This window comes from Dendropsophus ebraccatus, chromosome 1, assembly GCF_027789765.1.
Source record: "Dendropsophus ebraccatus isolate aDenEbr1 chromosome 1, aDenEbr1.pat, whole genome shotgun sequence".
Taxonomy (NCBI): Eukaryota; Metazoa; Chordata; class Amphibia; order Anura; family Hylidae; genus Dendropsophus; species Dendropsophus ebraccatus.
In genome coordinates this window covers 170,718,304-170,745,452 of record NC_091454.1, presented here as the reverse complement: position 1 = coordinate 170,745,452, position 27,149 = coordinate 170,718,304, and the positions used below count along the sequence as shown (strand labels likewise).

At 44.0% G+C, this 27,149-nt stretch overlaps 1 protein-coding gene across 2 annotated transcripts in view; it reads left to right on the top strand.

The window, feature by feature from the left end:
* Positions 1 to 27,149, top strand: part of POLG (DNA polymerase gamma, catalytic subunit) — a 38,461-nt gene that overhangs the window by 10,193 nt on the left and 1,119 nt on the right. For both annotated transcript variants that reach the window (XM_069984674.1, XM_069984666.1), the window contains exons 7-21: positions 2,228 to 2,410; positions 5,161 to 5,306; positions 5,716 to 5,842; positions 6,569 to 6,926; positions 7,027 to 7,110; positions 9,962 to 10,078; positions 10,901 to 11,061; positions 11,751 to 11,804; positions 12,404 to 12,521; positions 12,920 to 13,055; positions 16,131 to 16,377; positions 17,718 to 17,840; positions 19,275 to 19,440; positions 23,198 to 23,406; positions 26,578 to 26,738. In XM_069984674.1, coding sequence (XP_069840775.1) covers positions 2,228 to 2,410; positions 5,161 to 5,306; positions 5,716 to 5,842; positions 6,569 to 6,926; positions 7,027 to 7,110; positions 9,962 to 10,078; positions 10,901 to 11,061; positions 11,751 to 11,804; positions 12,404 to 12,521; positions 12,920 to 13,055; positions 16,131 to 16,377; positions 17,718 to 17,840; positions 19,275 to 19,440; positions 23,198 to 23,406; positions 26,578 to 26,738 — 2,390 coding nt within the window. The remainder of the gene's footprint in view (positions 1 to 2,227; positions 2,411 to 5,160; positions 5,307 to 5,715; positions 5,843 to 6,568; positions 6,927 to 7,026; positions 7,111 to 9,961; positions 10,079 to 10,900; positions 11,062 to 11,750; positions 11,805 to 12,403; positions 12,522 to 12,919; positions 13,056 to 16,130; positions 16,378 to 17,717; positions 17,841 to 19,274; positions 19,441 to 23,197; positions 23,407 to 26,577; positions 26,739 to 27,149) is intronic.

Sequence of the window (27,149 nt, the reverse complement as noted above, 5' to 3'; positions counted from 1 at the left end):
AGTAATTTTGAAATATATTATTATAAGCATATACCCCCTGACAAGTGTGTGGCGTGACAAGACTTCACCACAGTGGTACTCGTATGAGAATGGGTCCCTTTTCGAAATTCCTGTGCAAGTCTTGTTGCCTGCAGGTGAAGAAGTGCAAGTTGCTATTGCGCTGGTACCACAGTCCTGCTAAGCGGAAACAGATGTTCTCTCTCAACTCGGTTTGCGGGAAATGTGGAGAGGAGGAGGGGATGCATTTAGATATTTGGTGGACATGTAAACTAATAGTCCCTTTCTAGACTGCCTTCAATACCTCTTTACTTACAGGTCAGTGGGTATATAACGCGCTGGTCTCCACAAAACGTGTGCTGCAGTTCTTCTTGCAGGCGGTGAGACAGGTTATTCCCTAACACTGGAAGTTGACTTAGAACCCTATTACATGGGACGACTATTGCACGTGAAATCAATATATCATTTGAGTTTAAACTATAATCTTTCCGTGTGTATGCAGGCAACTATCATTGGTGTGATGCTGATTGCAATATAAAATCATCGCTAAGAGTTTGCTAACCTTTCGGTGTATGTACACATCTTTCGTTCATTTGCTGGGATCAGAGTAAACGATTGTAGTAACGATCATAACTAACAACTATGGTTCTGTGTGTTATGGTGAACGATTTCAGGTCATTCCCAAAAACGCTTGTTTGTAATCGTTAATCTGTGAAAAAGAAAAATCGCTTATTCTAATAGGACCCTTACAGAGGCTACCTGAACGTACCTCTATCAAGAGAATGGAGGAACTCCTCACCATGGACATGCTACTTGAACAGAAGTAGAGTAACATATTGGGACACTAGTTGTTATTTAAAGAGTCACTGTCGTATTTTTTTTTTTGGCAGAAATCAATAGTCCAGGCGATTTTAAGAAACTTTGTAATTGGGTTTATTAGCCAAATCTGCCATTATCTGCATGTAAAAAGCCTTTTCCCAGGTCCCCCCCTCCTTCCTCTTTTTCATCCACTCTGAAAAATCTGAAAATTGTGACTTGTTGCAGGAGACGTCCCCTGTCTGTTCTAGGGAGAGGGGAGGGGGGAGGAGGAAGGAGGGAGTTAGCCGGCAGCAGAAAGCAGATATCAGAGGATTACAGGCACGGAGCTGGGTGACAGCTGTAATCTGAGCTCAGACAGGTCACTGGTGACTGTCACAGGAGATATCCCGTGAGGGATTTGTAGATTAACTCTTTGTTGTCCTGTTTTGGTCTTTTCTTTAGCTCTCTCCATAGGAGAACAATGAAGACAGGGGGGGGGAGCTTCAAACTGCTTTTTCATGATAAAAATGCATTTTTCTGATAATAAACCCAATTACAAAGTTTCTTAAAATCGCCTGGACTATTGATTTCTGCAAAAAAAAAATTCACGACAGTGACACTTTAAGGATTGGTGGCTTTTCAGACCTTGGTATCTACCCCTCCCCCACTACAGATTCCTCACTATAGATTCTAGAACTCTGATGCTACCCCCCCCCTTCCTTCCTTGGTAACCCAGACCTCTTCTGTCTGTTTATATTACTATGTATATTTGGTGTGTTTGGAGTTCATACAAATTCACCAGTACCTTTATTGTCATAAAGACAGAATAAGCACAGAATAAGGATGAGGAGACAGTGACCAGTAGCACTGCCTCCTGCTCCTTTTATGTGTTTCCTTCCCCTATGCATAGCTACATGCCTACTACTGAACCACATGTGGCTCATGAACTATGGTTCGGTGACCCCTTTCTTGAAGGGGTTGGCCACTTTATAGTAAAATTTTCTATTGTACAGTGTTAGTGTTAAAGTGTTTTTACTGACAACATCTCCCTGTGTACCCCTTAGAGCTACAACTAGACTCCCCTCCTCCAGGCTGTGCGGTCCTGCTCTGTGTTGATTCTGTCCATAAGAAGACCGACATGGAGGAGCATGTGACTATGCCCCACTTTCTCTTCTGTGTACACAGGGGGAGGGACATGGTCACATGCTCCTCCATGCTCCTCCATCTTATGGACAGAATCAACACAGAGCAGGGCAGCACAGCCTGGAGGAGGGGAGTCTAAATTCAGCTCTATGAGGTACACAGGGAGCTGCTCATAGTGCTGTGAGTACACCTAATAATACTGTACACTGACGTTACTATAAAGTGGCAAACCCCTTTTAACATATGTAGTTAACCCAAGCTTTTCTCTAATACAAGTTTTGTTTTCTAGGTGTCCTCATCCCGTGACCCTAGCTGGGATGCTAGAAATGGGTGTTTCCTACTTACCAGTGAACCAAAACTGGGAGAAGTATCTAGATGAGGCTCAAATCACATATGAAGAGCTGCAGAAAGAGATGAAGAAATCTCTCATGAACCTGGCAAACGATGCCTGCCAGCTGCTGTTTGATGATAGGTATGAACCAAAAGGAAATGCACTCGTTCCTTTGTTTTCAAACACAATCCGTTCTGGAAGGCTGATCCAGAACCGAGCAGTTCGAGAACCAAGCTTTGTTTTCTCATAGGGAATGATGTAAATGCATTTAACTGTCTTACATTCCTTGGGTCAGGTGCAGAGCGCATGGTCCACAGATAGTAAAGCGTTAGAGGGGTAGGCGTTAGAGCGGCACTTAAAAACTTTTTATATGTTACTGCCCTATTATAAAACATAGAAAACATCTTATTATTACATCTTTCAGGACTAAGTGTCGTGACTCATCCTTCTCTTGGCTAGAATATAAACAATTATCATCTTTTGTTAATTCTGCCAGTAGAAGAAATGAATTAATTGCTCCACCTACTAAATTGGAGAGTTTGTTTCTCCTCTCCTCTCCTCTCCTCAAGCTCATGCATTGTCTGTGATGTATAATCTTTTATTTGACACTTCGGGTTGTCCATCATTCACAAGGAAGTGGGAGGAGGAATTGCAGGAAAATATCTCTGAGGAAGAGTGGTCTAAGGCTTTTCTGTTTTCTCATAAATTGTCAATGGCAAGTGCAGCCCAAGAAAAGAATTATAAAATTGTTTCAAGATGGTTCAGGTGCCCGACATGGCTGCATAGTATTTATCCGTCTATCCCGGACACTTGTTGGCGTTGTGGCTCCGGGAGGGGCACGATGCTCCACATTTGGTGGGAATGTCCAATGATTCAATCGTTTTGGCAGGCGTTTTTTTTTGTCTGTGCGTCTGTGTCGGCCACCTCAGTAGTGCCAACCCCGAAGGTTGCTTTGCTATCTATTATCCCAGGAGCTATTATAACCAATAAGAGGGGGATATCGGGACATTTATTGGTAGCCGCAAGAGTAGTTATATCTAGGAATTGGAAGACTCAATACCCCCCCAATATATTGGACTGGGCACATGAGGTTAACTATATTCGGAGAATGGAGGAATTAGCGTTTGAAGGAAGGAGTGAGTCAAGGTAGGCTTGTAGACGGTGGGGCAAATAGGAGGAGTTTGTGAATTTCCCAGCCTTTCACACATTGATTGGGTGATCACGGGACCTGGGGATATGATGGGAGTGTATATGCTTGCATATGATGGAGTGGGCCTTTTTTCATTATTATTCTTTATTTTTGGGGTTTTCCCATTCTTCTCTCTCCCCCTTTTTTTTTTTTGGCTATCTATTCGACTAGGAGAATTAAAAAGATATAGTGGGCGAAATAAGTTCCAGTAGAGATGAATTATAATTTTTATTTTGTTGAAACTGAGAGTATTTCAGAGTTATAACAGCTGGTTTTTAATGAAAGAACAACTGAAAGAACATGTGACGCCTCTTTCCCTCTACTCGTGTAGATTGTGTCTTTGTGATTATTTGTATTGTGTTGTTGTATTAATGTGTTTATGTGTGTGTGTGTAAAATTATGAAAAAGGTGTTGTAAATAAAGATTATAATAATAATAATTATTACATCTTTGTGCATCTCTGGTGTCCCCCGCAGATTGGTCATATAAAAAGTTTTTAAGTGCCAGATAACCCTATTAAGTGGTAACACAATAGCAGCATCACTTACCTCCTCTGGGTTTGCACAAAATAGTGGTGTATAGCAAACTGCTTCTTACTGTACAGGAGCTGGGAATTCTCCACACTATGCCTCCTGTTAAATTTGCCAGCCAGACAGGGGTTAAGTGGGGAGACACTTAACCCTCTAGGAGGAGCAGAACACCTGTTGAAATGATGTCCTTCTTTGGGGAGACTGGTAGACCGTCCATGACCATCACTAGAAGCTGCAGTACTGATGAAAACACAGGCAAAAAGCAACATCCCAAAGCAACATCTCCTCAGAGAAGGTGAGACGAGTGTTGTGCTCCTCTTAGGGGGTTAAGTGGGGATGCAGCAGCAGCACTGACACTGGCGCGGTCAGGAGCAGCTTTCTGCTCTTGAGTGGGAGGACGTCCTAGAGTTGGAAAAGGTACAAAGACGGGCAACTAAACTAATAAGGGGAGTGGAGCATCTTAATTATGAGGAGAGATTAAAAGAATTAAATTTGTTTAGTTTTGAGAAGAGATGTTTATGGGGAGATATGATAAATTTATATAAATATATAACTGGCCCCCACAAGAAATATGGGGAAAAGATCTTCCTGGTAAAACCTTGTCAAAAGACAAGAGGGCACTGCCTCCGCCTGGGGAAAAAAAGGTTCAGTCTCCAGAGGCGACAAGCCTTCTTTACAATGAGAACTGTGAATCTGTGGAACAGTCTACCACAGGATCTGGTCACAGCAAAAACAGTAGAGGGCTTCAAAACAGGGCTAGACAAGTTCTTAGAGCAAAATAATATAAATGCATATGTATAGAACCTATCACCCCTCCCCCTTCCCTACATCCATCCCCTCCTTGGTTGAACTTGATGGACATGTGTCTTTTTTTCAACCATATTAACTATGTAATGTGTTTGGGAACTGTGGTACCACTGTACCAGAGTTTATGATCAAATATTCAGTCATATATTTTCATGTGTAAGTTTACATAGAATGCAACCTAATAAACCTATGTAATGGAGAGAATGCTGTGCTCAGCGCACCTGGTCCCTTCAACAGCTAATTTGTTGGGGGCCCAAGTATAAGCCGTCAATATTCTTATCTTGGAAATTCCATTTAACCATGTATAGTGATTCGCAGTAACTGGGACAGTATAAAGCTAATGTTATGTCTTGTTCAAAAACCAGATACAAAACGGATCCTTGGCTTTGGGATTTAGAATGGGATGTTCAAGAATTCAAACAGAAAAAGGTAAAAACCGCCAAAAAGAAAGATCTTAAATCTGCGTCAGAATGTAATGCAAGGAACCAGAATTTCACAGATCCACAGGAAGGTGAATATCCATTTATTCCTAGGGCCTATCCTTGTTTTTACTTTTGAGTATTGTTTCTGGATGGGTTTAGCCTGTGCTTTTACTATCTGGTACGCTGGGCCCAAATGCAAGCTTGACGATTGGGAATATTTCCACTTTCTGGGACAGTTGCCATAATTTGATCTGCAATTTACACTTACTATGTTTCACCGATTGTGCCTGTACTTTATCACAAGTGATATACCTGTCTTGTTGATGCTTCAGACAATCTGTTTCTACATGTTTTGTGTGCCTAAAATTCAATAAAACTGAGAGTAGACATATTCCTAGGGCCTAAGTTAGTTTATTAAGTTTATTTTTGCACGATTTTTGTTTTCGATTTTGTTGTGGTTTTGCCATAGTTTTACACCAGTGACTTTAATATATCTAGATTCTGGGCCTCCCAGTGAAGAAGAAGAATCACAGCCATTACCCGGTAAACTTTACTTGGATGATATCATAGAGAAAACTCTGCCATGTTTGCCTAAAAGAAGCCAACATATGCCAGGGCATCCTGGGTAAGTGACACAAAAGATGCATACATGTACTGAAACCTCACTTTTGCTCTACAGTTATATATACAATATATTTATTTTATATGACTTTCCTTATACTGCACTTAGTATGGTTTATAATGGTCACAAGTTTATCTTCACTCAAACAACAATATAATATTAATGTAAACTGTTGTAAAGTGTTACTGTTGTTTAACAAAACCCTTGACATGCCATAGTGATATATGAAAAATTTTCATTGGTCTGGGACTGGGCATTCAGACCCCCCACAAATTGCTAGAACAAGCCAGGAAGAGTGATGAGTGAGTGCTGGTCTTGTCTTCCTCCAGGAGATGGATTTGGTTGTAACTGTGTGGGATAATGAGAGATCAGGCGTCTTATTTAAACTAAGGCCTTAAACATATGTTTTATCTCCTATTCCAGCCAAGTGGGTATCTGCTGTATATTACAGGCATTACCTTTAGGGTGTGTTCACACGTACAGGATCTGCAGCAGATTTGATGGCACAGATTTGAAGTTGGAGAATTAAAGCAAATCAATTTTGGGCCATCAAATCTGCTGCAGATCCTGTATGTGTGAACGCACCCTTAAGAGGCTTTGGCTATATGGATTTCTGTAAAACAATGTATTAGATGAATAGAATAATGAAATAATAAGTAACCATTATTACCAGCAACTTACACATGTAACCGCATGATTTTGGTCATTATAAGTTGTTGATTTTTGTAGATGGTATCGTAAGCTTTGTCCGAGACTGGATGATCCTGACTGGGTTCCTGGCCCGAGCCTTATCAGCCTTCAGATGAGGTTAACTCCTAAACTGATGCGTTTGACTTGGGACGGCTTTCCACTGCACTTCTCTGAGAAGCACGGTTGGGGGTACCTTGTCCCAGGACGGAAGGACAATCTTTTGACCAATGAAGTAGAAGATAATGAATGCAATGTGAATAATGACTGTCCTTATGGAGCAATAGAAAATGTGTACACCGCATATTGTAAAAACAAAGCAACCAGCACCTCAGAGGAACGTGACGCACATGTACAGGACGAGTTCATGCTTACTGAAGACAGCAGTATCTGGCAAAAGGTAGGACACCTGAGGGCTCCAGCCTGCCCCTGCCTGCATTCCCAGACAGTAAGAAAAGTCAGGACGGTAGGAAGTGACCATGTTTTGTGCTTATTTCTAGGTAGAAGAGCTCAGTCGTCTGGAAAATGATACAACCCTTGAAGGACCAAACAAAGGAACTTCAAAGAAGAACAAAAGTAAATCGGTGTGTTTTTTTATTTTTTTTTTATTTTACCTTTTATGATTGTAAGGCTTTAGGCTAAGCAGCTGTTGGAGATGTGCGTAACATAGAAGATAGCCGTAGATAAATGTGCAGAATCAGAATTTCATCTGATCCATCAATTTGTAGATTCATCAATTTATGGTATAAGTGACATTCAGGGCCAGGCTCAAATCTGCCTTGGAGGCTCTATTACACTGCACAATATTGGGAGGGAAGTAAGCACTTAAAGGGAACCTGTCACCCTGAGTCCAGCGCTCCGTCATTCTCTATGGGTGTTGGACTCATCTCTCAGCGTGCGCGCGCCGGGATGCAGCGGCTGATATCTCCGTGACCCGACCCGATCCAGAAGCGGGATCAGGTGAGTATAGGGGGCTGTAGCGGGGGGTCGGGAGCCTGTCACCCCGGCACGGGTGACAGGTTCCCTTTAAGTCAGTGGTCACTTACCCCTTGTTCCCTGCTTGCTGTCTGTGTTATTACATGCACAGGCAGCGGGAGGGGTTGTATTTTGCAAAGATACAGGTGGAATGCTGTGACATATCGAGTAGTAAATGTACAAAATACACTCACCGGCCACTTTATTAGGTACACCTGTCCAACTGCACGTTACCACATAATTTCTAATCAGCCAATCACATGGCGGCAACTCAGTGCATTAAGGCATGTAGACATTGTCAAGACAATCTCCTGCAGTTCAAACCGAGCATCAGTATGGGGAAGAAAGGTGATTTGAGGGCCTTTGAACGTGGCATGGTTGTTGGTGCCAGAAGGGCTGGTCTGAGTATTTCAGAAACTGCTGATCTACTGGGATTTTCACGCACAACCATCTCTAGGGTTTACAGAGAATGGTCCGAAAAAGAAAAAACATCCAGTGAGCGGCAGTTCTGTGGGCGGAAATGCCTTGTTGATGCCAGAGGTCAGAGGAGAATGGGCAGACTGGTTCGAGCTGATAGAAAGGCAACAGTGACTCAAATAGCCAACCGTTACAACCAAGGTAGGCAGAAGAGCATCTCTGAATGCACAGTACATCCAACTTTGAGGTAGATGGGCTACAGCAGCAGAAGACCACACCGGGTGCCACTCCTTTCAGCTAAGAACAGGAAACTGAGGCTACAATTTGCACAAGCTCATCGAAATTGGACAGTAGAAGATTGGAAAAACGTTGCCTGGTCTGATGAGTCTCGGTTTCTGCTGCGACATTCGGATGGTAGGGTCAGAATTTGGCGTCAACAACATGAAAGCATGGATCCATCCTGCCTTGTATCAACGGTTCAGGCTGGTGGTGGTGGTGTCATGGTGTGGGGAATATTTTCTTGGCACTCTTTGGGCCCCTTGGTACCAATTGAGCATCGTTGCAACGCCACAGCCTACCTGAGTATTGTTGCTGATCATGTCCATCCCTTTATGACCACAATGTACCCAACATCTGATGGCTACTTTCAGCAGGATAATGCGCCATGTCATAAAGCTAGAATCATGTCAGACTGGTTTCTTGAACATGACAATGAGTTCACTGTACTCAAATGGCCTCCACAGTCACCAGATCTCAATCCAATAGAGCATCTTTGGGATGTGGTGGAACGGGAGATTCGCATCATGGATGTGCAGCCGACAAATCTGCGGCAACTGTGTGATGCCATCATGTCAATATGGACCTAAATCTCTGAGGAATGCTTCCAGCACCTTGTTGTATCTATGCCACCAAGAATTGAGGCAGTTCTGAAGGCAAAAGGGGGTCCAACCCGTTACTAGCATGGTGTACCTAATAAAGTGGCCGGTGAGTGTATAATCTCTACAGTGAAAATTGTAAACAATAGACATAAAAAACATTTCCTGAAAGAGTCCATAAAAGAAATCAGCCTCAATACAGTAATGTATTTCAGGGCAAAGCCAACAGATACTGATTTTGCCCTATTTGACCCCTGATGATTTCCATCAATGGACTTGTGTGCTAGTTTTTTTTGCAGAGAAAGCTTTATTTAGTTGTGATATCTTTGTAGGGTAGAAAGCTATTCTGGCACATTTTCTTACAACTTTCACCAACAGAGTAACAGAATATGTTAATGTGGCTTCTACAAACATGGGGATACCATTTATGTATAAGGTTCACAAAGAGTTAACACTGTGCATCCTACAGTGCCATTCAGCAACCATGGCGTTTTTTTGGCATTCCCTTTTTATATATGTATACCACACTTTTGAGACGAGAGTACTACGCTTAGGGCGTTCTTTCCTGGCTCTGTGTCACATGACCAGGATGGTCTCATAATGCAGGTCTGTGGGACCATCATGCTCCCAGGCATAGAATGGGCAGAGAAGCACTTGTTCTTGTGATCGGACACAGTCTGAACACTCAGACTGATAGAAACGTTTTGCGTTTTTTTGACAGGTACACTTTAAATAACAGTGCATACATTAAAAAGGTTGACAAGGATTAGAAAAATTGGCCATTTTTCTTTTTCTTTTCAGAGACGGTGTCACTCTTGTTTGTCAGCTAAATCTGGGATTGCAGCTATTGTACGAGAGTGGTGCTGTTTCTGGAAGAAGGCGATATTTTTATCACATTCTAGATGACTTCTGTAAATGGTATTGTATGAAACAGGTTGCTGAGATTATTGTGAGAATATGTGACTAACGTCTTTTAAAATCTAGTATTCTAATGCAAAATAACTATGTGAACTGACTAAAAGTTTTTAGCAATACTGTATTTTAGAGAACGGCACAAAATCAATTAATCTCAGTATTTTGTCATTTATTTTAGTTTGTCTTTCTAATCTGCCATCATGGTATTTGTGTCTGTAATTACATATAATCCACACCCTATTCACTGTGACAGGAGCCTCCTGCTGAATTGCTGCTGGATTTGGAAAACTCGGCACCACATCACCATGGAAATGGCCCTTGTGGTGACGTGAATGTCTCAGGCTGCTGGTTCTACCGCTTACCGCACAAAGTGAGTCTAGAAAATGCACTTAAAATACTTTGTTCCTAATAGTCAGGATCCTACTAGACACGGTGAGTTTTTTTACTGCACTGATTCATTAAAGAAAAACTAGAGTATGTAATTTATCCGTACTTTGTATCAAGCAAATCACATAGAATGTGAGAAAATTAGCTAAGCTATTCTCCACAGCCTCTTATCACCGGGCCAGAGACCTGTACCACATTTGTAAGGGCGATTGGGAAATAAGTCATAATGCTCTTAAAGAGCACTAGGAAATAACATGAGAACACAGTGTAAAATTACTTAGGCATATAATAGTCTGGCAATTCTGGTTCTCCGCCATTTGCTTTCTGCCCACTCCTGACTGAAAGTGGAAGTTTGAGGCTTAGAAAAACATAGCTGCTACCCCCCCCCCCCCCCCCAGAAACAGCACCTATCCTGTGGGTTTTGTAGCTCAGTTCCATTGAAGTGACTGGAGCTGAATTTTTATACCGCACACAACCTAAGGACAGGGTTGGTGTTGTTTTAGCAAGAAAGTAGCTGTGCTTTTCCAAATATCAGATAACCCATTTAAGGTCATGTACTCTAGATGCTTCTATGCATGAAAAGCCACTTTGCCACAAACAAGGTATTTATATCCAGGTTAAGGGAAAGAAACTCAACCTTTGCCTCAGAAATTATAGCCCTGAACCTGAAAATTTAATGTATGGGATGTGGGAGTCTATTATTCAAATATAAATCATTGTATTGGAATGACTACGATATAATTTGTCTTAGTGACCCAAACAAGCTTGACCCTTTTATAGTTGTATTCCATCATTTACATTGTAGGACGGGAGTGCTAATAATGTGGGGAGCCCCTTTGCCAAGGATTTTCTTCCAAAGATGGAAGATGGAACATTACAGGCCAGTACTGGAGGCACCAGTGCCACACGGGCATTGGAGATTAACAAGATGCTCTCATTTTGGAGAAACGCACACAAGCGCATCAGGTACTTTGTGATATGTTGGGTTGTCATCCGCAGCGCTAATGTAGGAGCATTATAATGTCAGTCATGCGGGGCACGGTGGAAAGGGGATGATACAGCGGCACTTAACCTGCAGGTGTGGCAGTGGTACATATCATAGACGGATACTGTTGTCTATGTAAGGGAATCTGTAGCTCATTAGGTCTAAATTGTAAATGTAAAGAGCGATTGAACGTTACAGCGAATTTTTAAACGATTATCGCTCTGTGTAATAGGGCCTTAAAGGAGACCTGTCACCCCGACCCCCCGTGACAGGCTCCCGACCCCCCGTTACAGCCCCCTATACTCACCTGATCCCGCCGGGTCCTGCTTCCTGATCTGGTCGGGTCACGAAGATTTGAGCGCCCGAAGCCCGGCGCGCGCTCACAGGAGAGTCCGACTCTCATAGAGAATGAATGGGGAGTCCGATGCTCCGTTATTCTCTACGGGCTTCTGACTCTCCTGTGAGCGTGCGCGCCGGGCATCATATCTTCGTGACCCAACCGAATCAGGAAGCGTGACTCGGCGGGATCAGGTGAGTATAGGGGGCTGTAACGGGGGGTCGGGAGCCTCTTTAACAGATTCCATTTAAGACTATTGTACAACTTTTCCACTTTGTTAATTTTGCATTTAAAATTCAGCTACTTCACATTTAGCTATTTTGTTTCTTACAGTTCTCAGAAGGTGGTGTGGCTGAAGAAGGGGGAACTGCCCCGCACTGTCACCAGGTATGTTATTAGTTGGCTCACAAGGTTGCTTTTCTAGGCTTTTTTGTGTCTGTACATATATGAATACATACAAGTACCCGTTGTACAAGTGGCAGCATTTGCATTTACTTTCCAGTTCTGGTTTTAAGAACATTGCCATGCTAAATGCTTTTATAGTTTAGATTTTGGGTCCGTTCATGAATGGTGGAGAAATGCCTTTTGTATTCACACCCACAGGCTTACCGCAAAAACCAACCGTACAAATGAATCACTTAGCTAATGAAAAATAAAAGCCCTTTATAGTCCTTGTGTGCGGGTTTGACAGGTAAATGTATGAAAGTAAAAGCTTTTACTTTTCACAAAGTCCATTTCAATATTTTAGCTTGCCCACTATAATTAGTGAAAGCTGCAATTTTGCCCCCATTCATCGTAGCCCTCGTGGCCAGCATGTGTTTTGCAGGAAGAATAGTGAAAGTTGCCAGCACTGAAGAGTCAGTAGGAGAGGGCTTGTAAAGTGCTGGAAGCAAAGCTCTGGTTCTTTCTGTATTCTTCTAATACTCTGTTTCTCACTGAACACTCATTTAGTATAATTAATATTATGAAATATTCGCATATTCTAGGAATCCTGACTTTGATGAAGAACATAAGTATGGTGCTATTCTTCCTCAGGTGGTTACGGCAGGAACCATTACACGTCGGGCAGTGGAGCCAACCTGGCTGACAGCCAGTAATGCACGTGTAAGAAGCTGTATATTAGACTTAGTGAATGTGAACATTGAATTGTAGCAATACTGTCAAAGTGGTTTAGTATTTTTCCTGTGTCCATCCCTGCAAAATACATCTGCATGTAATAATGCTGGACTTACCTTAAAATATCTATGATTGGAGGTAAATCAAGCTGTGTAGCCAGGGTATGCCATGAAGGTGTGATCACGGGGGGTCTGTATGGCATTCGTACCCTTCTCCTATTTCACTGCACCCCATCTGTACTTCAGGGGGCTTTATAGTCCTATCTATTTATTTATCTAGTGGCAGACTTTTATCATTCTTGTTCTACTGAATTGCTTTATTGCTTGTGCTATGTTGTATAATTTAGTATATGCATTAATAGTAATATTAGCTTCCCCTTCTGGTAGACTGACCGTATTGGCAGTGAGCTAAAGGCTATGGTTCAGACGCCTCCAGGATATCATATGGTTGGTGCAGACGTAGATTCCCAGGAGCTCTGGATAGCTGCAATTCTTGGAGAAGCACACTTTGCTGGAATTCATGGTAATGTCAGTTCAGTAAAAATATTTTTTTATTAGTATAAAGATATTGAAGAGGAGTAGAATAACTACTGTATGCACATTCTTCAACAATTTCTCTTTCTTTACACAATTATTCATAGACTTTTTCTGGTATTCATTGTTAGATTACATGGGGGAATGTCTTCTGTCCATTGCAGGTGTAAAGTTTCAGCATAATAATGCGGCTCAGGAGAAGGCTATGCCTCCTCCCTGTCTTGCTGCGCCCCCTGTCTGCCTTATAGGTGAACGGTGCTGTGCCAGGGACATACTTGAAAATAATCACAGATTTTTACATAGAGCGAATGCTTTATGCAAAAATGTGTGATTATTTTTAGGTATTTGCCTGACACAGCATTGATAAACCTGGGGCATGATGCTTTTAACATTTGTTTTTTCTTGTCTAATCGGTGTGCGTCCTAGCACAGGAATCCCCTTTAACCACAAGAACAGGGACACTAGTGCTTGTTTGGATGAAACAGATTGCAAGTATATGTACCATGCCTACAAGGTCTATTGCACTCCAAAAAAATAGCTGAGCGCTGTATGCTTTCTACTTCTATAGTTATAGCCGGCCCCCAATATATAATTTAGCTTGTATTACCATATTTAGTTAGTCCTTCCTTTCTGAAACTTCCTGGAATCCCGTCCTTCAATTGGGTCATGTAATCTCATGGTAAGTCTCTGGAAATTCCATGTGTTTTTGTGTTCTCAGTGGTGTCACCATATCAGCTGCATGGACTGTTCCATCCTAGTTTTCCACAGGAAAGGCAGATGGGGGGGCTTGGTAGACAATTGCAGTTTCTAGTGATGAAAATGCAGCTCTTGTCGCACAGTTATTATAGAATATATGACCGGTCAGTATCTGATTGTATACTTCTGGCCTTTCTGAGCAGGCAAGGCTGGTACTTGCTCCAGCTGACCATGTGATGCAGTGCAGATTCATTATGGGTATAGTATTCATGCTCCTGAATTATAGAGAAATGTTTGTTTAAAATGCTGGGGACCACAAATTGCATTTTTTTAACCACTAAGTGCTCTCATTGCAACTAAGAAGAGTGCTCTTAGGTATCAGACATGGAAAGAAAGGAGCTGCTGCACATCACACCTATGGCTGACACTAATGTCTCTTGGCTACATTTAAAAACCTGTTGGTATATGTTGGTATATAATTTGATCAAACCATATTGCCTCATGTACCACATGCAGGTCCCCTGGCCCACATGAGTCCCTACACTAAACCAACACTGTGTCGGTCAGCAACCGCCAACCCTGCAAAGCAAGCGACAACAGGGAAGGGGGGGGGCCTTAAATGGCCCCGCAACCCCAATGTCACAGGGCCCCCCCACACACACCGCCGGCAAAGAAGGCGGCCGCCAAGCTACATGAGTGTGAACAAGGTCTTACTGCTCACCACTGCACCGAGAGGTAGAATGGGAGAAAGGGGAGGTACTTTCCATATGTGCACAGGTGCTTCCTGCTAATTTGGGTCACATGGGTCTTACAAGGAGGAGTGCAAGCCACTCAGAAAAGGGAGAAAAGTAAAATACGGATATGGAGAGAAAGGAGCTTCTGCACCTCACACCTATGGCTGACATTAATGCCTCTCAGCTACAGGATATACCAGGATGTTGGTATATAACTGGATCAAGCCATATTGCCTCATGTACCACGTGCAGGTCTCCTGGTTCACATGAGCCTCTACACTAACTCAACACTGTGTCTGTCAACGACCATCAACCCCGCAAAGCATCCGACAACAGGGGAGGGGGGCCCCCAAATGGCCCTGCAACCCCAATGTCACAAACACCAAAAACCACTGGGCCATGCTCTTAGATATCGTCGTATACGCATTACTGCATTTGGCGCTGCTCTCTGAATTGCTTTCTTTGTTTCTCTCATTAAATAACTCGGTCACCATTGTACCGGTAATTTTCATTAATGTCTTAGTACCTATGTTTGTGGGGGATTTTATGGTTCTGCTCTCTGTCAGGGTATAGCTTTATATACAGTAGTTCCCAACATTTACCGTTACTGTAACCTACATAGAATTCACTTTGATTTGCATTATAAACTTCCGTAATTGAGACACTAGTATAAGATATTAAGACACAGACCTGCATAATTATTTGGCGGACTTGGTATTTTTATTGGCTTGTAAAGTATAAGTGATAAGGAATAAAGGCCCTATAGGATTTCTCCTGTTTTCCTATTAATTTCCCTCCATCACTGTCTTTATTGCTCTCCCCATTAGCCAGCAATCTTTTCTTCCCATTGCATGTACTTCATTATCATTATTCCCTTCGCACTCCATTGCATTACACAGCTTCTCACAATCATGTCATCTTGTGCTTTTCATCTGCTCCCTTGCTTTATGTCCTCGCCATCAACCCCATTATTACTTCTCCTCCTTTCTGCTGATCTCCTATACATTAGGTCCGGGAAAGTCTCTTTTTAAGTGTTGTCTTTTCCCATCACATCCCATTCACACACATGGATAGCTTACAAGACTTCATTTTGTGAATTACATTAAGACCTGTAACAGATTCAGTGTCCTACATTTTCTTTGTACGGGAATTAGCAGTAAATGTCGCATTCTGTGCTATTTTAAATACATTGTGAGATTCTATTTTACAGTTTGGAATATATAAAGTTACATTTCTTACCTGCAGTGCTGTATCTGTAGATCTGTTAGGGTGCGTTCACACCTTCAGGATCCGCAGCAGATCCGCAGCAGATTTGATGGTGCAGATTTGATGCTGTGCTCAGTTATTGAAATGAAATCTGAAATGAAATGAAATGAATTCTGAAAGCAGAAAATCAGCTGCGGATCCGGTAAGTGTGAACGTACCCTTATAGGGATCTCCATGAGATGGACTCCATAGACCAATGGAGACCATCTCCTGCAGCGAGATGGAAAGTTTTGTAAAGTGACAGGGACTTTAACAGGAAAGTATTAATTAAATCTGTAATGTGTGTATTCTCAAGACCCTCTTCTATAAAGTTCTCTCGATATGGGAATATTGTGCTTGTGGTTAACTGAGTTGCATCTTTGTTTTAGGGTGCACGGCCTTTGGGTGGATGACATTACAGGGTAAGAAGAGCAGTGGCACTGACCTGCACAGTAAGACAGCGTCTACAGTGGGAATAAGTAGAGAACATGCAAAAGTCTTCAATTATGGCCGCATCTATGGAGCAGGGCAACCTTTCGCAGAGCGGCTGCTAATGCAGTTTAATCATCGTCTCACCGCAGAAGAGGCAGCAGGAAAAGCTAAACAGATGTACGCAGTGACAAAGGGAGTCAGGAGGTTGGTAATGCTATGTAAAAGTTTAATTTGGTGTTTAATGGCACCTACTGTGTGATATTTTTTCCGCAACATATGACATGGCAGACCAGCAGCGGGCAACAGTCAGCCTGCAGGTGCCGTCTCTGCAGCCCCAGCTTCTTTGTATGTTAGATAAGGAATCAATAAAGTGGCCAGCAGGTGGCAGCATCATACAGTGAAGCCGTTACCTGCATATGTCAAGACTGGACAATAGGAGACAGGCGTTACCTAGTGCAGTGCTTCCCAACCTTTTCCACCTCGGTGCACCCCTTGGAAAGAAAAATTAGCTCGGGGAACCCCTACTAAATAATGTTCTACAAAATAAGAAAACGGTCATACAGTGACTCACAGGTGACGTCTTCTTTGATCTGATGCGTCACTTTCCCTTTTCCTCTCCATCCAGTCCAGTCCTCCATGATGATTTTGTTCCAGCTATGTTTCATCTTTTCAGAACCTGCGAGACAAACCATTCAGGCTCCGCACATTTCTAGCAACTTCCTTTCCTTTCTCCCTCCTGTCGGCTCCCAAAATAACTGCGCTGTTTGGTGTTATGTGCAGTAAAGCTAGTAGGAATGTAGGATCCCCTGCTGTGCCATGAGCTAATAATGCCCCCATGAGCTAATAATGCCCCCAGAGGTGCCCCCATGAGCTAATAATGCCCCCAGAGGTGCCCCCATGAGCTAATAATGCCCCCAAAGGTTCCCCTAAAAAAAAAAAAAACATCCTACTCACCTAATCGCGCTGTATGGCTGCAGGCAGCAGCTCTCCTCCTCTTCGGGCTCCATCTTGCGAGCCGCAGGGACGGGACCTCCGGCAGGCGTGATGACGTCACATCATCACGTCTGCCAGAGAGGTCACGTCCCGGCGTCCCATAGGCTGCTGGTATGAAGTGCCGGCAGCCTATGGGAGGGAATGCAGGAGCAGAACGCTGACAGGTCCTGCTCCTGCATTCTGCTCGCTTTAATGTTCCGCCCGCTCACTGTGCGGGCGGAACATCAAAGCGATCTGTGCATCCCGAGAAGCTGCGCGGCCGCAGCTTCTCGGGATGCTTAAAGAGACACATTTGCCACCGGGATCCCGCGGCACCCCTGGCGGGTTCTCCCGGCACCCCAGTGTGCCGCGGCACCCCGGTTGGGAAACGCTGACCTAGTGTATACATTCTGGGAAGGGGGAACATGATGCTGTATGTGGCCATCAAATCAAGGCTGAATCTAAGGCCCCCATAATTAACTTCTAACAGTTACCCAGTAACTCTCATATAACACTTAGTGAAGCTGCCAGTGGCCATGCTCTGACTATGATAATGTCTTTGGCTGTCCTAGGTATATCTTAACTGAAGATGCAGAGTGGTTGGTAGAACAGCTTGAAATCTCTGTTGAGAGAGGAGAAGAGAACTCTGTGAGCTTGGAAGATGTGAAAAATATTCAAAGACATGCAAAAGCAAAGTAAGATGACGTTTTATATTGGAATCTGTTTGTGTGTGTGTGTGTGTGTGTGTGTGTGATATGGGGGGGGCTGGTTTATACAAGGCATATTCATATATATGATGCCCAACAGAGTGCCTGCTGTAAAGAGTAAATGAGGATTTATTATAATAAGTCATTTATTTTAAGTCTATCCATATAAGATAATATCCAATATCCAATAATATACCAGTTTTCACACTGACCACTAGAGCAGTGATTTTCAACCAGTGTGCCGCGACACATGGTCGGGTGTGCCGCGGGGAAAGTTCCCCAAACTATGGTGCCCCTGTGTTTTGTTCCCCGGCAATGCGCAGCGATCAGTGGCGGATTATAATGTGGGTGGTTGCGTGGTGCGCTGCAGCGGGCCGTGATGCACGCCTCCAATCAACGTGTGCGCTATGGCCCGCCGCAGCGCACCTCGCTCCCGGTCTCCGCTGATTGGAGGAGCACGTCCGGGCCCTACGGGCGGCCAGTAGGTGAGGCGGACAGCAGCGGCGACCATCTCGGAGGAGGTGAGAAGGAAGGGGGGGAGAGAAACCTGGGGATGGGGGAGAGAAACAGGGGGGAGAAGTATGGTGGAGAGAAGCACAGGAGAGAAGCATGGGGGAGAGAAGCAGGGGGGAGAAGTATGGTGGAGAGAAGCACAGGAGAGAAGTAGGGGGGAGAAGTATGGTGGAGAGAAGCACAGGAGAGAAGCACAGAGGGGAGAAAAAAAACAGGCCCAGGTTTCACACTGAGTGAGTATAAATACATTTAGAATCTATATTATTAACTATATGTATAATATGTACTGTTTTAGTGTCATTTTGGTTGGTGGTGTGCCCCGGGATTTTTTAAGTATAAAAAGTGTACCGCGACTCAAAAAAGGTTGAAAATCACTGCACTAGAGTATGTGATAGCTCGTTGCTTAATGCAACTCGCTTAGAAACTTGGTTGTGTATACTGGGATATGGTCAGGAGAGGGTGGGAGATTTATTCACAGCTCTGTTGTACCCCTATATAAGACAGAATGATACAGTCAAACTGTCTGTGTGTTTTGATGCACAAAAAAAACATAGGGGAGATTTATGAAACATTAGTGTAAAGTGAACCTGGCTCAGTTGCCCCTAGCAACCAATCAGATTCCACCTTTCATTTTCCAAAGAGTCTGTGAGAAATGAAAGGTGGAATCTGATTGACATGTTTGATAAATCTCCCCCATATTTTTTAACTTTTAAGAAAACATTCCATAACTTCAGAGGGAGATAATAAACTGCACATAAAAGTGACAAGTCACTACTTTTGGAATAGTACAGGAGCAGGTTCTTGCATTCTTCTGCAGAAAAGGGGCCTTTATTTTTTTTTCATAAAGTTATTGATTTTATCTCTCAACATAAAGCTATACCCTGAGGCCTGTTTTTTTCACATTACCAGCTCTAGAAGGAAATGGAACTTGATAAGCCGGAAAATTTGGACCGGAGGTACAGAGTCACACATGTTTAACAAGCTGGAGAGCATAGCTATGAGTCCCTGCCCCAGTACTCCTGTCCTGGGATGTCACATCAGCAGAGCACTGGAACCTGCAGCTGTTAAAGGAGAGGTAGTCCATCATAGTATTATCTGCTTGCTGTTAAAAGGGGTTATTCAGGATTAGAAAAAGCACAGCTACTTTCTTGCTCGTATCATTGGGGACACAGACAGTGGTTATAGCAGCGTTTCCCAACCGGGGTGCCGCGGCACACTGGGGTGCCGGGAAAACCCACCAGGGGTGCCGCGGGATCCCGGTGGGAAATGTGCGCTGTCTCTTTAAGCATCCCGAAAAGCTGCGGCCGCGCAGCTTCTCGGGATGCACCGATCACTTTCATGTTCTGCCCGCACAGTGAGCGGGCGGAACATTAAAGTGAGCAGAATATAGGAGCAGGAAGTGTCAGCATCCTGCTCCTATATTCATTCCCATAGGCCGCCGGCACTTCATGCCAGCAGCCTATAAGAGGCCGGGACGTGACCTCTCTGGCAGGCGTGATGATGTGACGTCATCACGCCTGCCGGAAGTCCCGTCCCTGCGGCCCGAAGAGGAGGAGAGCTGCTTCCTGCAGCCACAGCGCGGATTAGGTGAGTAGTATGTTTGTTTGTTTTTTAAGGGGCACAGCAGGGGGCATTATTAGTTCATGGGGGGCACCTCGGGGCATTATTAGCTCATGGGGGCACCTCTGGGGGCATTATTAGTATATGGGGGCACCTCTGGGGGCATTATTAGTTGATGGGGGCACCTCTGGGGGCATTATTAGTATATGGGGGCACCTCTGGGGGCATTATTAGTATATGGGGGCACCTCTGGGGGCATTATTAGTATATGGGGGCACCTCTGGGGGCATTATTAGTTCATGGGGGGCACCTCGGGGGCATTATTAGTATATGGGGGCACCTCTGGGGGCATTATTAGTATATGGGGGCACCTCTGGGGGCATTATTAGCTCATGGGGGCACCTCTGGGGGCATTATTAGTATATGGAGGCACCTCTGGGGGCATTATTAGTATATGGGGGCACCTCTGGGGGCATTATTAGTTCATGGGGGCACCTCTGGGGGCATTATTAGTATATGGGGGCACCTCTGGGGGCATTATTAGTATATGGGGGCACCTCTGGGGGCATTATTAGTATATGGGGGCACCTCTGGGGGCATTATTAGTATATGGGGGCACCTCTGGGGGCATTATTAGTTCATGGGGGCACCTCTGGGGGAATTATTAGTTCATGGGGGCACCTCTGGGGGCATTATTAGTTCATAGGGGGCACCTCTGGGGGCATTAATAGTTCATAGGGGGCACCTCTGGGGGCATTATTAGTTCATGGGGGCACCTCTGGGGGCATTATTAGTTCATGGGGGCATTATTAGTTCATGGGGGCACCTCTGGGGGCATTATTAGTTCATGGGGGCACCTCTGGGGGCATTATTAGTTCATAGGGGGCACCTCTGGGGGCATTATTAGCTCATGGGGGCACCTCTGGGGGCATTATAAGCTCATGGGGGCACAGCGGGGGATCCTACATACTGGGGGCACAGCAGGGGACCCTACATACAGGGGGAATCCCACATTCCTACTCGCTTTACTGCACATAACACCAAACAGCGCAGCTACTTTGGGAGCCGACAGGAGGGAAAAAGGAAAGGAAGTTGCTAGAAATGTGCGGAGCCTAAATTGTTTGTCTCGCAGGTTCTGAAAAGATGAAAAGTAGCTGGAAGGAATCATCATGGAGGACTGGACTGGATGGAGAGGAAAAGGGAAGACGACGTCACCTGTGAGTCACTGTATGACGGTTTTCTTATTTTGGAGAACATTTTTTAGTAGGGGTGCCCCGAGGAATTTTTTTTTTTCCAAGGTGTGCCCCGAGGTGGAAAAGGTTGGGAAGCACTGGGTTATAGGCTGGTGCCAAAAAAACAGCGCCAGTCCTGTCTGCAGGTTGAGTGTGTTTGGGCCCTATTACACCAACAGATTATCTGACATATTTTTGGAGCCAAAGACAGGAATGGACTATAAAAAGAAAACAGGTAATAAAGGAAAGACTGAGATTCCTGCTCTTTCCTAATCCACTCCTGGCTTTGTCTTAAAAAAATCTGTCAGATAATCTGTTGGTGTAATAGGGCTCTTATTTTAGTTCATCTTTATTTACTTTAATAAAACTAAGCTGCAAAACCCACACCCAAATTAAGAAATATAGTTACCTTCACCATTTGGCAGACTGCATTTTCTGCAAGTCAGTATTGTAGGCAACACAAGTTAATCTGCTGATTTTTTCCATATTCAGCTGGTGTAAAGTTTAGGGGTGGGACTTTGCACAGAGGGTGGAGCCAAACAGTCGTCTGCAGACAGGACAGAGGGGGAAAGCTCCTGCTGCAGCCAGTTGTGTTACTACCAGACATTAGAAGGACAGTGGGTGGCAGCAGGAGAGGTGAGACATGGTTGACCTCTTTACATATTTCTCAGTTTTAATTGCAATATGTAATAAAAAATAGAATCAAAGGGTAATAAATTATAAATTGAGCGTGGTGACTTTGCTGCTGCTTCTACTTCCCTTCTATGGAGCACAGCTACTTCTCATTCTTTACAGTTCAGGGGGGAAGGACCACAGCTGAGCTGTTTGCCAGTTTTACACCCAGTTGTTTCCTCACTTAGTTGACTGGCCGATCACATCACCTACTACTTACACAGTGCTGGCGAAAGTGCCCTGAACAGGCTGGCACTGTGCTTTTTGCACAGTACGGCACTTTGGATATGGAAGGAGAAGGGGCCATGTGCAGCAGCACAGCAAGGCGTTACACTGAGCACTGAACTGCTCATGAGAAAGAAACCTTGATTTACTTTACTTTACAAAAAAATTCTTAGCTTGCATGCACACAGCCCAAGCTCTCTATTTGCCCCTTCTCTCTAATACATAAGAGGCATAAGTGCTTTATTTCCCCATGGTCCAGCCATTGTACATAGTCAGAAAGTGCTGGATGAGCCAGCCACAATCCAATGTATAAGTACAGGTAAAACATAAAAAAGGCATGGAACTGTTGGAGATATAGAGTAGAAGGTGAGGGGACAGGATCCCTGAAGAGATTAGTCTTTAGGTCACACTTGAAACTCTGAGTGATGGGTAGGGCAGTTTTGATTGGTTCGGGTTTGAGAGTTCAGTAGAGCAGGAGCTGAGAGAAGATGCGCTGCACCGTCTGAGGTACAAAAAAGTTAGACTCTATGGAGGCCGACTCTTTTTTTTTTTTTTTTTTTTATAACTCGGAGCAGGGAGAGGACACGCTGCAGCGCTGTCTTCTCCCCGCTCATTCTCCCGATTGGTATAGGTCTGAACACTCTGACTGGGAGCGATCAAAAATGTTTTGACACTTTAAACCTACAAGCTGGGCAAGAAGGATCAGATCTAACTAATGTTTAAAACACTCACAGGAGATGGGTGGAGTGCTCAGCAACAGGACAAAGCCCCCCCCCCCCCCCCCACATATAACACAAAAAGCAAATAATGGCCAGCACTCCAACACCTTCCTGTTTCTGTCTTTATTTTAGCCACAGTGGCATGCTAACTGCACGGTGTGAACAGAGGTGTTAGTGGGCTTGCCAAATGCTCTTTTGTTTAAAGGGGTTGTCCAGGATTTTAAGAAAATGGCTAGTTCCTTCCAGAAACAGTGTATTACCTGTCTTCAGGTTGTGTGGCGATATGAGATATGAGTGGTGATGTTTCGGGAAGAAAGCGGAAATGTTTTTAGCAATCCTGTATAACCCCATTTTATGACATCTCTGGAATTCCTTATTGATCTATAATAATGCCAATAGTGTGACTCTTGATTTCCTTTTACAGTTTATAACCAGTAGAATAAACTGGGTTGTACAGAGTTCGGCTGTTGACTACCTTCATCTTATTCTGGTAGCCATGAAGTGGCTTTTTGAGGAGTACGACATTGATGGGCGTTTCTGCATTAGTATCCATGATGAAGTTCGCTATTTAGTGCGTACTGAGGACCGATACCGAGCAGCATTAGCTCTTCAAATCACAAATCTACTTACAAGGTATTGTTCTTTTTACTTGTGCCTTCTCCTATAAATATAAATATGAAGGAAACCTCTAATGACAACTATGACACATAACCTGGCTGAGTTGCAGCCTTTCACATTAGCCTCCCCCTTATAGAGAAGAAACTTATTCTCGTTTGCCAGTTGCACTGGCAGGGTGATTGAGATCTCAAGATTCAGGCCCAAACAACCCATTGTTTCCAAAACCAGTACTTTATATTGTTACTACAGTGCAGGGCAGACACTAGTGCATGGTTACATAGATATATCCCTTTGTAAGAAACTATAGTTTACATTTAGCCCTATGGCAACAGATTACTATATAGCAGAGGTTAGTTCATGGCAAAGACTCTTCTTGTGTTTATAGGTCATAGGGCAAGGTACATGAGGAGGAGACACTCCTCACTATGGTAAATCATAGTAACTCATGTTAGCTGGTGGGCCCATCTAGACTTTTATGGGTAGTAGGTTGTTTGGGCTCTGGAGTTCTCATTCCAACCAAACTAGAAGGGACTTTTTCACCCAACACCAGTTAAAACCAACGGTTTCCAATGTGTTCACTTACTCGTGGTATGTGCTAAATGGTTGCTAGAGAATGAAAAAGGTTCAGCTACAAAATGTAGATATGTCGGTGTTACAACATTGTTCTGTTGTTTTCTTCAGTCTTTTTGCAGGCAGTATGGACAATAGCAACAGTACATATTACACCATACTCCATGAATGACCACACTGAAAATGATTTATCCACAATGAGCATGTGTCAATAGGTTACCAAGGACCCATTACCTACTATGCAAGGAACTGTGCTCCCGCCGTGCCATGGCCAATGAGCGGGTCTCTGCAGTGATTAACTACTGCCATTCACTGCACCCAATATGAGGTTCCAAAATAAGAGAACATGGAGACAGCACTTCTAAGGCCCCCTTCACACTTCCGTGTCAGTTTTTACTGTCAGGAAATCCTAATCAGGAGACCTCAAATGTCATCAGGAAAGTATCAGGATTTCCTGACAGTAATCCTTTTTTACCATCAGGAAACAATCAGGAAAAACCTTCAGGATTTCCTGATGAGATGGTCTAGTATGCCAACATAAATCACAGGTACCCACACAGCCCCTAGTGTACCTGGATGGCCACAGGCTGCAGAACTACAACTCCCATCACGACCTGTCAGCAGAGCCATGATGGGAGTTGTACTTCTGCAACCTGGATGGCCACAGGCTGCAGAACTACAACTCCCATCATGGCCTGTCAGCAGAGCGGGCGGGCTTCGAGTGGGGGGAGGGGCGGGCTTCGAGTGGGCGGTTGGGCTGCACCGCACTCTGGCTGGCCAGCCCGGGCACAGTGCGGTGCGGGTGATCGGCCGGCGGCCAGTCCCGTGGTGAGGTCCTCGCTCTCTACCATTCCGGAATCACCTGAGGGGTTGTGATTACTTAAAGGGGTTGGCCACTTTATAGTAAAATAGGTCAGTATACAGTATTAGTAACTACTCACTGTATATACTGACAGCAGCTCCCTGTGTACCTCAAAGAGTTAAAATCAGGCTCCCCTCCTCTAGGCTGGGCTGCCCTGCTCTGTGGTGTTTTGGTCCATAAGATGGCTGACATGGAGGAGCATGTGACCATGCCCCGCCCCCTGTGTCCACCACGGAGACTGTATGTCTATGGAGGACACAGAGGACAGGGCCTGGTCACATGCTCCTCCATGTCGGCCATCTTATGGACACAAACAAAACAGAGCAGGGGAGTCTGATTTTAGCTCTATGATGTACACAGGGAGCTGCTGTCAGTATATACAGTGAGCACACGTACTAATACTTTGTACTGACCTATTTTACTATAAAGTGGCCAACCCCTTTAATCATTTTTTTACAGCGATTACCACTTTGACACAACACCATATCTTGTACAGTATGTTGAAGCACCACGCTGTGTATATGTACATGTGCCTTATTGATTTGCACTGGTTTGACCACTTTGTATTCACTTGTATGTATCTATGTAATGAGTTTATTGATCACTTTGTATCTTACCACTTATATACTGTGTGCTTCCACTGTTGTATCACCTGTTTGAGAAAGGCTACAGTTGAGCCGAAAAGTCGCGCACCGGTGTGCATTAAACCCACTATTTTCTTTGGAAGTGCTTTCTCCATGTTCTCTTATTTTGGATTATCTCCAAGCCTGGGTCCGGTTTGGTGAGGCATGCATCCACTCTTATTATTATTTGTGCTGCTGGATTAGACTTTGAATATGAGGTTCCATTATGCCTTTGACCCCTTTATTAGCAGTAATAGTTCTACTACCTTTAATGGCAGTTTGGTTTAGATGGTGAAAGTCACTTGTGATACACAAATATAACATGAACAAGGCATTGTTACTATACCTTACGTCCAGTCACTTGTTATGGGCCTGACCAAGCTGCTGATATTCTTTATCCCAGTTATACCAAACACCTCCTGCTCATATAAGTCACATCCTATAACCCTAAGACGATTATCACATGTTGTGCAGCACATGCTGTTCCTCCGTTAGGGCGGGTTCAGACCACGGAATTTGCGCGGATAAAATCTATCAGATTCCGTTGCTTGTGCGCGCTCATGGTCGTGCGCCTTTCCGCTGGCTCCATAGACACCATTCTATGGGCCGGCCGATTCCGCTATCCGCCAAAAGAATTGACGTGTCAATTCTTTTGGCAGAATCCGCCCATAGAATGGTGCGTAGAATGGTGTCTATGGCCCGGGCGGAGAGGCGTGTAGCCGTGAGCGTGTACGAGTAACGGAATCCGCCAGGTTTTATCCGTGTGAATTCCGTAGTCTGAGCCCGCCCTTATAGTATGTGGACCCCAAATAACAACTGGAATATATCTGCTACTGAATCTAGGCTATAGATTCTGGAAGTATCTCATGGTAGAAACGGCTAGATCCATGCCGTTTTCCTGCTGAAAATGTAAATTTTTTCAGGCCAGTATTAAAAAGGAAAAGAGCAGTCTAACAGGTTGCAGTGGCAATTCTCCCTTTTTGTTCTATTTAATAAACCATGAAAAGCCGAGGACCTGTATGAGACAGATGCAGTAAGATGTGTTTGCTGCTAACAGAAAATCTTTGGACTATTTAAAATGATAGATCAAATAGAATAGAAGCTACAATATTTTCTTTTTCTCAATTCTAGGTGTATGTTTGCCTACAAGTTGGGAATGCAGGATTTGCCCCAGTCGGTGGCATTTTTTAGTGCAGTAGATATTGATCGGTGCCTAAGAAAAGAAGTTAATATGGATTGTGAAACTCCATCAAATCCAACTGGTTTAGAACAAAGATATGGCATTCACACAGGTATACTATGTATATAATCGTTTTGACATCTTATTAACCATATTTATTGTGTAAAGGCATATACAGTGGTACCTCGGTTTTCAAACTGCTTGGAACTCAAACTGTATTTTCAAGGAAAGTTTGCTTTGGTTCTCAAACACTTTTTGGGCCCAAAGTCTTGAAGTACTCAGTATCTGAACGTTTTTGTCAGCGTGGATGGTGGGTTGCACCTGGTGAGTTCAGCACTGGAGAGGCTTCACATACAGTACAGTGCTGTATAAGATTGATGGATTGTATATACAGTACAGTAGTAGTACAGTCAGTGCACCACCATCTCCCATACTTTACAGTGCTGGGATGGGGGGTACTATACAGTAAAGGATGAGTGAGGAGTAAGTGACTACTATACTATAATTGCTGGTTTTGTTGAAT